This window comes from Gekko japonicus, unplaced genomic scaffold, assembly GCF_001447785.1.
Source record: "Gekko japonicus isolate JY-2015 unplaced genomic scaffold, Gekko_japonicus_V1.1 scaffold1981, whole genome shotgun sequence".
In the NCBI taxonomy this organism is placed as follows: Eukaryota; Metazoa; Chordata; class Lepidosauria; order Squamata; family Gekkonidae; genus Gekko; species Gekko japonicus.
The window spans coordinates 158412-170433 of NW_015164721.1; the positions used below are offsets into that span (position 1 = coordinate 158412).

Here is a 12022-nt window from a genome sequence, read left to right on the forward strand (position 1 = left end):
GCACCAAAGGGATTTGTTTTGGTGTTCCAAGTGTTCCAACTGTCAGAGAGAATCTAAGTTTAAGGTATGAAGAAGAAGATGGAGAGATTTGCAAGTCAGCATTTGAATAACTATAGATGGTAAAAAAATGGCAGGTCATAGCTTTTTTTGAAAAAAAAAAAACCCTGCTTATTACTGTGCCCAGGAAATTTTAGGAAGAAACGATGTTTCAGTTTTACAGTAGACCAAATATCAAAGTTGCAGTCTTACCAAGGTTAAAGAAACTGCTTTAATGTTAGCCACATTAAACTGCTTTAATGTTAGCCACATTAATTGTGTTTATTGAGCTATTTGTATTGGAAGAAACTGAAAAAACTCTAGTGATTTTTTTTCTTTTTTTGGAATGAGTGAAATGCTGTTTCAAAGACAAGGTTTTATTCATTAAGAATGTGTAGCATGAAAAAGTCTGAGGACTTTGTTTTGAGTTTTGCATTAAAAAACAGACATTTTAGAGAGCAATAAAAATTATGTTTTTTTTTTCTTTTGGAACAAGTGAAATATTAAAATAGTATAGGGTGCTGCTATTTGCAACTTTCACTTTAGTATTTGGGTTTATTTGTTTTATTTATTTGAAACATTTATTTATTTAAAACAATAGTATTTATTTTATTTAAAACATTTTCATGCTCCTTTTCCACCTAACTTAGGGTCCTCGAGGCCCCAAAATCTGCAGTTTTGCTAGTAGAAAACTAAGGAATGTATACTTTTAAATTCCATATGCATGACACTTAATACAGTTTTATATGCTAACTAAATGATACATGATGCATATTATGTTGTTAAAGCAGCAAAATAGGGTTAGGCTTTATAGGAAAGTAAGCATTGCATATATTTCAATTTTCCCCAAATGTCTGTTTTTTGTTTGTTTTTTTACTTCAACACTTCTGGAAATTTCACAGCTCTAAGTGGATGACCCCCCCCCCCAATTCTGTTGTCGGTCTAATGCTCCTGTTCTTTTCCAATTTCTAGCTATACACTAATTGGCCTTGAAACTGTTGAATGTTTGTCAACTGGCAAATGGAACATGAATCACCAACAATGTGTAGCTGTTTCTTGTGATGAGCCACCTGCCGTGGACCATGCTTTCCCACAGAGTGGCCATCGGCTCTTTGGGGATATAGCTTACTACTATTGCTCTGATGGATACAGTTTAGCTGGCAATTCACAGTTACTTTGCAATGCCCAGGGGAAGTGGGTGCCCCCTGCCGAGAAAGACATCCCAGAATGTATAGCTGACTTTTGCGAGAGACCATTGTCTGTGTCCTACAGCATCTTGGAATCCTCCAACAAGGCCAAATATGCAGCTGGGTCAGTGGTGAGCTTCAAGTGCATGGAAGGCTTTGTACTGAACACTTCTGCTAAGATAGAGTGTGTTCGGGGCGGCCAGTGGAACCCTTCTCCTCTGACTATCCAGTGCATTCCTGTCCGCTGCGGAGACCCACCAGCCATTAAAAACGGCTATGCGAGTGGCTCAAATTACAGTTTTGGGGCGATCGTGGCTTACAGCTGCCATACAGGATACTATATCAAAGGGCAAAAGAAGAGGACATGTGAAGCAACAGGAACCTGGAGTGGTACTTTGCCGACATGTCATCCAGTATCCTGTGGAGAGCCACCCAAGCTTGCAAATGGGTTTGCTGAGGTACTGCAGGGACCATCCATATATTATGCCACACGAAGAACATTAGCATTGCAGGGTCCAGTAAACGGGGGGGGGGGAATTAAAAGCAGAACATTTGATTGAGATAATGATGAGAAAGCATCACCAGCAGAATCAAAATTAGCTTCCTCTGAAGAAGAGTGTATATCTTTTAAGAGTGATGCTCACAAGCCCAGAAAATATTTCACTGGCTTGAATTTATTTTACTGTACAAGACTGTGGTCAGATTCACAGTGGTACCAAAAGAGACATCTAATATTCTTTGACTTTGCGTTCATTATCCATAAAGATGATGAGAGTCAGAACCATTAACCACACAGTTATATGCACACACACACACACACACACACACACACGCTCCGCTGAAGATGGCATATTGTTGGTAAAATTGTCCCCGTATTTGACTTTTATGCTTCTATTCATCAAGTCTTATAGAATTTACTACTGAGCTAACACATTCCATAGAGTCTAGGGAGAAACCCTGGATTTGTGTAGGTTCTTCAAATGTATGTGGGGGAGGATACAAGCAATTGCAACCAAAGCCTTAAAAGTTATTGTGCTATTGAAAAAGTCCAGCTGTTGGCTAGGAATGTGATATTTATTTTGAATGGTAACGTTTGCTCTGTTCTCTGTCAGGACACAACAAGACGTGTCTTTGGGAGCGAAGTGCACTATCAGTGCAATGCTGGCTACCGGCTAATCGGAAGTCCCACCTATGTTTGTCAACCCAACCGTCACTGGCACAGTGAAACACCTCCTTCCTGCGTGCTCCTCAGTTGTGGGAAACCACCTCCACTCCAGCACGGATTCAGCAAGGGTGAAAGTTTTGAGGTGGGAGGCAGGGTCGATTTCTTCTGTGACGAAGGCTATGAGCTGAGAGGGGATGCTTCCTGGGTCTGTCAAAAGTCTGGGAGCTGGAACAAAACCCAGAACCCAAAATGTGCCCAAACAACGTGTTCAGAACCACCACTGGTCGAGAATCAACTTGTTCTGAAAGAGCTGGTCAATCAAGTCGGGGTTGTGGAGCTTTCGTGCAAAGAGGGCTATGTTTTGCATGGCGCTTCTGCGCTGAAATGTTTGCCGTCCCAGCAATGGAATGATTCTTTCCCGTTCTGCAAAATGGTACTGTGCCCTAGGCCTCCTTATATTCCTTTTGGAGACGCTGTGGTATCTTCCCTTCACTTTGGCAGCATGGTGAGTTATACGTGTATGGATGGGTTTTTGCTCAAAGCGGTTTCTACCATCAGCTGCCAAGCAGACAGCACATGGACCTCCCCTCTGCCCGAATGCATCCCAGTAGAGTGCCCGCATCCGGAGGAAATACAGAATGGCATTGTAGATGTTCAGGGTCTTACCTACCTCAGCACTGCACTATATAACTGTAAGCCAGGCTTTGAGCTTGTGGGAAACATGACCATCCTTTGCGGAGAAGATGGCCATTGGCTTGGAGGGAAACCAGCTTGCAAGCCCATTGAGTGCTCCAGGCCTAAGGAAATTCGGAATGGCCGCTATTTGTATGGAGACCTACACTACAGACAGAAGGTCACTTACTCGTGTGACCGAGGATTCCAACTTGAAGGACCAAATGTCCTTAGTTGCCTGGAGACAGGGGAATGGGATGCAGAAGCTCCATCCTGTAGAGCGATCAGCTGTGAGCCCCCACAGCCTATCGATAATGGATTTGTAGAAGGTGCCGATTACAGCTACGGTGCCATGGTGATGTACAGCTGTATTCCAGGATTCCAGCTTTTTGGTCTTGCCATGCAGACCTGTGAAGAATTGGGATGGTCTGGCATTAGCCCAGTATGCCTGCCAACAGACTGTGGCCTTCCTCCTCATATAGACTTTGGGGGATATGAAACAATTAGCAGTGGGGAGAAACTTTTTAGCCAGGAAGAAATACCGGAACAAGGCTTTCATACTCCCGGCCCACCTCTTTTCCCTCAAGTACTTGATAATCAGAAAGACGTCCAAAGTCCCTCAAAGACTGTTAATGCTTTGCCATTGTCAGGCTACTTGTATGGGACCACAGTGTTGTACAGTTGCTATTCTGGCTATGAACTCTCAGGAAATCCCACACTTACTTGCCAAGAGAACGGGACTTGGAATGGCACTGCTCCTAACTGCATTTCTGTCCAGTGTGAACTGCTGTCAGCACCAGAAAATGGCTTTGTTCGTTTTACAGAGAACACCCTTGGTAGTACAGCGCAGTATACCTGTAAATCAGGGTACAGGCTGATTGGCTCCAACGTGAGGCTTTGTATGTCCAGCAGGCAATGGAGTGGGTCAACACCGACCTGCGAGGTAATATCATGTACAGTGCCCAGGAAGCCCCTAAATGGTACAGTAAAGGGTGATGCCTACTATTATGGGAGTACAGTACGGTATGAATGTGATCCTGGGTTTCAGCTAAATGGTCCAGGCAAGAGAACATGCCAGGCTGATCAACAGTGGGATGGGCGCGAGCCAGTCTGCCTCCCCATTTCCTGTAGCCAGCCTCCTGAACTGGAGAATGGCCAAGTGAATGGAGAAGAACATACATTCCAAAAATATGTCGAATACAGATGCAATGAAGGTTTCTTTCTAGAAGGGGATAGGAAAAGAGTCTGCCTTGCCGACGGAAGCTGGAGCGGTGGCACTCCGGCATGTGTAGCCATTCAGTGTGATGCGCCATTGCCACTTCCTCACGGGCGGTTCAGTGGATCAGAATTTGGCTTTGGGAAGGAAGTCGAGTATCACTGCGATGAAGGGTATATATTGCATGGTGCATCCTTACATGCCTGTCAAGCTGACGGCACCTGGGATGGGGAGGCTCCATTCTGTGAGCCTATCAACTGTGGCCCTCCTGAGGACATCTCTCATGGTTTCCTGAATGGCTCGGTTTTCAGTTTCGGGGAACACGTACACTATGTTTGCTTCCCTGGTTATGAGTTGCAGGGAAATCCAGTGAGGCGGTGCTTGTCTAATGGGTTGTGGAGTGGAGTACCTGCCTCTTGCCAGCTTTGTGAATGCCCAGTGCCGGCAATTCAGAATGGGGTAGTTATAGGTAAAGATTTCAGCTGTGGTAGAAGGGTACAGTTTCAGTGCCTGGATGGTTTTAAACGGCTAGGGCCTTCAGAGATCACCTGTGAAGCTGCTGGCAAGTGGAGCTCCGGCATCCCACACTGTGGGCGGATTTCATGCGGCCCTCCACCGACAATCCCTAATGCATTTATCAACGGAAGCAGCTCTGTGGACCAGAATACTATCGTCTATAACTGCAAAACGGGTTTTGTGATGCAAGGGAGTTCGGAATTGACTTGTACAGGAAAAGGTGTCTGGAGTAAGCCATATCCAAGCTGCACGCTGCTGACCTGTGGACCGCCACCTTCTGTGCCCTATGCCATCGCCCTTGGAGAGTCACAAGAGTACGGGAGTAAAGTCCAGTATAGGTAAGAGAAGTTTATATATCTCTCGAAAGGTCAAACTAGAAAGGTCAAACTGTTTTCCTCATTGGGGAGGGGTGTGTGTGGACAATTTATATGATGAGAATGGCATGGGAGGTAGAATTAACCCCAGCATCATGTTGCCAAGCTAATTTATGTGCCCCTCTCCCCCAACTTATTTATTTTATTTATTTATTTATACTTTCAATTTGTACCCCGCTCACCCCCGAAGGGCTCTGAGCGGCTTACATGGTGCATGGTACAGAGACCTATGCAGAAACCCTAACTATGGCCACAGTAGGTCTGGGATGGGGGGAGCCCTACCAGGTACCCTCCCGGCTCCGATCGTTCATTTATCCGGCGAGTGGGTGACTTCTTCCAGTTTTCTCCAGTACGTCTTCTGCAGCCTCCGCTGTTCTTTCGGCTCTCTGGCGACTCCTCTCGGGGGCTGTTGGTTATGGGCCCTGGTGCGCAGCCGCGGTGGGCGTCACAACGTCCTTGCGGCTCCAGACGTCCACCTGCTGGCCACGTCATCAGCTGCCGAGCCAACCGCCTCCTTGGGATGTTGCTGCCTCTCTTCATCTCCTTTGTGCTGACCGCCGCCATGTCGCCGCCGCTTCTCGATTCCTCGCTCAGCAGGAGCCCAATTTCAAGGGAGGGGTACCCCCCTGTCCTCCTACGGACAGGTACCCATTTACCTAATTGCCCCGAGGGGCTTTCGGACTGCTGGGTTGGCAGGAGAAATAAGAAATATATAAAGAGATTAGGGATATATATAAAAGAAATATATAAAGAGATTAGGGATGTGATAAGAGGCCTTCAGCATCTTATCTATTTTGTCCTTAGTAATATCTCTAGGAGGTTCTCCAATGCTAGAAACTTATGCCTGATCTACATTTAGATCAGAATGAGCCATGAGATAGTAAAGAGGGCTGTATCAGTTGAGTTGGGGATTCCATTTTTTGAATACAGAACCCTTTTCTCAAGGAAAAAACTAATCAGCCAAAGAGATTAAGGGAATGGGCTGTGGCTCAGGGACAGAGCATTTATTTATTTATTTATTTTCATTTATACCTCGCCCTCCCCGCGTGCGGGCTCAGTGTGGCTTACATAGGCACAACAGTGCAATAAAATACAACAGGATTAAAACAATTAAGGCACCCAAGGTGCGATAAAACTACACAGATTAACCACTTAAAACTAAAATTCATATTTTACAGGATACATCGGCGATTAAAATACTCACTCATTATTGTATATCACAGTGAGATCAGAAGAAAGGGGGGAATGCCATGGGCCAAGATGTTCCGGGTGGCTAATCAGCCCACCCCGGCGGAACTGCTCTGCAGTGCACGATGGTGGTAATAGTGGCAGCGGCGGCTCCTACTGGCAGAAGAGCTCCGTCTTGCAGGCCCTGCAGAACTGTAAAAGGTCCTGCGGGGCCCTGATCTCCTCCGGGAGCTCATTCCACCAGGTAGGAGCCGCCAGCGAAAAGGACCTGGCCCTTGTGCAGCAAACCTGGCATCTGCTTGGCCTGCATAAGGTCCCAGGTTCAATCCCCGGCATCTCCAATTAAAAGGACCCGGCAGTAGGTGATGTGAAAGACCTTCTGCCTGAGACCCTGGAGTGCCTCTGTCAGTCTGAGTGGACAGTGCTGACCTTGAGGAGGGTCTGACTCAGTATAAGGCAGCTTCATATGTTCACATGAGATTCAAACTGTCTTTTCCTTGCTGTGCTAATTTTCTTTTTGTGAAAAGTTCTTTAAATGGAATAGCCTTCAAAAATAGACTTGCTGCCTGATAGGGTAAAGTCTTTTCTACTGGATCTCAGTATGCCTATTTTTTTTCCTTCCAGTGATTTCTCCAGGCTACAAATCTCCTGTATTACATTTTAGTTTGGCCCTAAAAGATAAGCACCCCATATTCAAGCCACAGCAAAGTGTATCAGAATGTCCAAAACAAATTCCATGAATCTCAGACAGTGAGGTACCACTAGGCTAGGAGATCATATGCCAACCACATTAGTAATTCCATCAGTTAAAACAAATGTAGAAATATTTAAAGTATCAGACTTAAAACTAGAAAAGGTAATACAGTGGCTTAAAATGTCTGCCTTCTGCACATATCACAGTCCAAGACAAACAAAATAGCTACAGTGCAGAACTGGGTCTTCCAGATCCTAGTCTGACCATTACACTACAGGTGCTTTCATACATGCTCAATAATGCAGTTTCAATCCACTTCAGCGACCATTTGCAAGTGGATTTTGCCGTTTCACACAGTAAAATCCAGTTGCAAAATGCATTGACAGTGGATTGAAAGTGTGTTATTTAGTGTGTGTGGTTTTTATCTTTTTTAGTATCTAAGATGTACTTATGACAGCTGACAAAGACACCGGCTTGTATGTTGCAGGTGTCTGGAGGGTTACATGCTGGAGACAGAAATGGACACATGCACCTGTCAGGAAGATGGACATTGGTCCCCTAACAGTATTTCCTGTTGCCCCAGAAAATGCCCCCTGCCTACAAATATAACAAATATCATTATATCTGGCACTGAATTCACTGTGAATAAGAGCATTGTTCTGTCCTGTCGAGAAGGCTATGTTTTGACTGGGACAGGCATCTCTACATGTCAGGTAAGGATCTTCCTTCTGTCTTTGTCTTCTACTCATATACATGAGCCTTCCTAAATCATTACTGAGGGCCATGTTTTGCACTGGCTGTTTCACAGAACAGTTCTCCTGCTAAACAAAACAAAACAAAACAAATAGCGCCTTAAAAAAATTATACATCTGGAAATTACTCTGCGCTCAGTCTTCCTAATGGAACCCCATGTGGGCACTCTGGTGCACATGCAGAGTTTTGGGGCTTCTTTGCTCTTTTCTGCAGAAGGGGTGGCTCTGCACCCAGCAAAGATGCTCTTTGTGGGCCCCAGAACCTCGTGCCTGTAGGAAGTCACATGCTTGGGGCCTTGCATGTTGCAAACTATTTTAAAAACTCTTGCATATTTTAAAAGCAGCTTTCGGTGAACACTGAGGCATTGCTGTTTTGAAAACAAATGCCCTAGTTTGTCTGTGCAATCAATTAGCCTTAGTACTTTTTAAAAAATGTTTTAATGTAGTTTATAGAATTCTCTTAACTGGTAGGTGAACTGCTTAACAAGCTTCTAAAGAAAGTCCCTTCCCTCCATTTTTAGAACGACGGTAGTTGGATACCATTATTGTCAAGTGATATCTGTGCACTCGTGTCCTGTGGAAAGCCTGGGGCTCCAGAACATGGAATAGTGATTGGCAACCAGTACAACTACAAAGATGCAGTGCTTTATCAGTGCAGTTTTGGTTATGAGCTGGAGGTAAGTCAGCCGAGTCCTTTCTGTGCTCTGCTTATTAATATGTAGCACGGTAGATAATATAGTAGATTTTGATCAGGAAGATCCATTCTTTCTTGCAGTGGCTTCTTGCATAATGATTTGTTCTAGTGTAGAAATGCCAGAGAATAGAATATAAAATGTGGCACTTTGATTATGAAGGGTGCATGTCGTCTTCGTTGAGTTGTTTCTACAGTAGTCGAGAATTAAAATCATTCATTCGGTGGCTGCCCATAAGAACGTAAGAAGAGCCCTGCTGGATCAGACTAGTGGTCCATCTAGCCCAGCATCCTGTTTCTCACAGTGGCCAAGCAGTCACCCTGGTCATGTAGGCCAAGGCCTTCCCCTGATGTTGCCTCCTAACACCAGAGGTTTGCTGCTTCTGAATATAGAGATTCCCTTTAGTCACCTTTGGAGTTCTGTGATTTCCATGCTATCCTCCCGTCTTTTTTCAGAAGAGGTTTATGATGTATTCCTGGCTTTGAAAGGAACTGCAGCGCTAGCATATCCAGCATGCAGTGGCAAAGTCTATAAATGCTTCTGACAGGAGGAATGATCAGCTTACATCCTGCCATTTCCTAGTTGTCCTGATATTTTAAAATATTCTCCAGTGTTGTCCCATCTCCCATTATTTCTAGCTGTCATTTCAAAGAGTAAACAAGATGAAGACATTTTTAATTTAGAAGTGTAATGTGGGGGGGTATGAGCTTGCAATTGCTTGCTGTGTTGTTTGTAATTGTGGAATTTTTCTGATTTTTTTCCAGTTCTACTAGCATGCATTGGTGAAATTCTACTACTGGAAATGCAGAATCACATTGGGAGCAGTAATGAGTTCATGGGGGGTGGAGTGGACAGCCATGGGCTCTGCATACAGGAGTCAGCATTTCATATTTTAAATTCTGTTTCATACTGCTCTTTTCAAAAGGATATGGGTAGAGCATCTGCTTGATATGCAGAGGGTCCCGGAGCAGCACCAAGGACCCCTCATTTGGAAGCAGTATTGCTGTTTTATTCTTGTTATAAAATACAGGACAGCAGCAATATATTTTAAGGGAGCAAAGAAACAATATATACTAGCAGGGCTTTTCCTCCGGGGGAACACACTGGAATGGAGTTCCAGAACCTCTTCAACAAAACGCTTTTTTAAAGTGTTTATATTTAAATGTTTAAAAGTTTTAAGTTTAAATGTTTAAAAGTTCATGAGTTTTCAGTATATAGATTGAAAACTTCATTTTCCTCTTGAGAGTTCTGCCACCTCTTTAAAAAAAAAAAAAAAGTCCTGTATACTATGTACTCCTTACCATTGGCATGACACCAACTATAAATGGAACCTAGTTACAATTCTGCATATGTATCCTTGGCCAGATCTGTGCATGGAACACAATGAGGTAGTAATCCTAAAATTGTAGGATTAATTGTATCACTTTGGACTCCATTCAGGGGAATAAATTTTTTAATGCTGTCCAGTTTTTAAAAAAGAAACTCCCTGCAAGTCAGAAACTAGCAAAGCAGAAAGAGGACCAGGGTTAAGAACTTTTCTGCCTAACATACTAGTTTTCTACTTTGGAGGGAGCTCTTCCCGAGAGGAAGAAGCATTTAAAAATACTATCTCCACCTGCATCACACTGTACAGCCTACTGTACTTTTTCACTCTGTTGCACATGTCCATTAAAGGTGAATGTCAGGGGGTTGCCTTAAAGAGGAATGGAAAGATGAGCATAAAATACTTGCATACAAAAAAAAAAAACCTGTGCATTTTTGTTAGTAACAATAATTAGGTTTGTTGGATTGCTTTTGAACTTTAGTTACTTAGTTTTGTAAGAGAGTTTTATTTGAAATCACGTCCCAGCATTAAAAGAAGCTGCACATGGAGGATAACATTTCTTACATAATTTCCCACTACCCATACCCTTATTTAAAAAATCAGTTATTGTCTTAGAGCAGTACTGGTTGAACTGTCAACTTTTTTATTGCTTTCCATGAAACAAATGGTAATTCTGAGAGTAAAAGCATCAGGTTTTGGGTTATTAGCATTTAACACTCAATCTTAAACCTGGTATCTGGAATTTAGTAGGATTCACCCACTGGAATTATTAAGTTAATAGTTATAAGATCAGAGTGTCATACAAGTCACAGAGAAAGAGTGGTGTTTTCATAGAAGATCTTGAGCTGAACTAATAAAAAAGAGGGAGAACGCTCAACTGTAGTTAGAAATTATACCTGTGCTGCCACCTACTGGAATGTTGGCCTATTGTAATTAAGAAAAAAAGTGCCTTGCATTTGGAGAGAAGGCAAGAAAAAGATATTATAAAGGGAAGAACTAACAGTGCAATTCTCAACTAGGGTTGCCAGCTCTGGGTTGGGAAATATCTGGAGATTTGGGGTGGGGGGGCAGACCCTGAGGAGGGTAAGGTTTCGGGAGGAGAGGGTATAATGCCAAGAGACTACCTTCCAAAGTGACCATTTTTATCAGGTGAACTGATCTCTGTGGCCTGGAGGTCAGTTGTAAGTTGGAGATCTCCAGCCACCACCTGGACGTTGAAAATGACAGATCACAGGAGGAAGTGGAAATCCAAAAACAACATCCATTACAAAAATAACGAAGAGTTAATAAAGATACGTTGCAAAATCATTTACTGTAGCAATTCTGTAGAAAATTATCTTCTGTTATCCTAAACAGAATTATAGCCTTCTAACTCTGTTGAAGTAAATGGAGTTAAAAGGCTGTGACGCTGTTTTAGGATGGCACCATAAGTCTCCACGTAGGAGCTTATTTTAAAGTAGGTTGGTTCCATTAGTTAGGTAGAGTCAGTCAGACATGGTAGGTGAAACTGCCACTATATAACAGCTGGGAGAAAAGTTAATATTCTGTTCTGTCTCCACTTTTTGACCTCAGAGAAAGTGAGTTCTTCCATCAACTAAACCATGCAGAAATTAAGAGCAAATGAGTTTCCTGTTCCCCTTGCTTTTCTAAAAATGTGAGATAGGATGAGATTAAGGGTATTTCATGCTGTTCCCCGAATATTTCTGTTGTCTCATAGGGTGATGCAGAACGTACTTGTGAAGCAAATAAACGATGGAGTGGAACAACACCAGTGTGTAGAAGTAAGTGATGCATTAATTTCTCTTTTTTTTCCATTTTCAAAAATATAACAGCCATTTTTCATATTTGTCACAGAATTAAAGCACTTCATATACTAATAAAATTGCTATCCATTCTATTACTAAAGACAGGTAAGCCTTCAAAAAAGTTGAATTTAAATTATGTATCATTCTACTGTTCAAAAACACAACAAATTCTTATCAATTATTTGGAATTACCTCTTTTTCTGTTAAGTATTCCATTGTTGGGTACCATATTTCAATTTTTTTCTTCTTGTTTTAATGATTGTGTTGTAAATGGGTTATTTACACTATGCATTAATTTCTTGCGTGTCTGCTTTACCTTGAGCACGGCTTTTTTAATGGGGAAAAAATACATTAGGCAATATCCAACTGCAATGTTAAAGACAATTTGAGTGCTGATACCC

The 12022-nt window shown here is 42.8% G+C and overlaps 1 protein-coding gene across 1 annotated transcript in view; it reads left to right on the forward strand.

The window, feature by feature from the left end:
- Positions 1 to 12022, forward strand: part of SVEP1 (sushi, von Willebrand factor type A, EGF and pentraxin domain containing 1) — a 142441-nt gene that overhangs the window by 104664 nt on the left and 25755 nt on the right. The window contains exons 38-42 of the mRNA XM_015409584.1: positions 1009 to 1681; positions 2336 to 5130; positions 7536 to 7761; positions 8322 to 8477; positions 11534 to 11597. Of these exons, the coding sequence (XP_015265070.1) occupies positions 1009 to 1681; positions 2336 to 5130; positions 7536 to 7761; positions 8322 to 8477; positions 11534 to 11597 (3914 nt within the window). The remainder of the gene's footprint in view (positions 1 to 1008; positions 1682 to 2335; positions 5131 to 7535; positions 7762 to 8321; positions 8478 to 11533; positions 11598 to 12022) is intronic.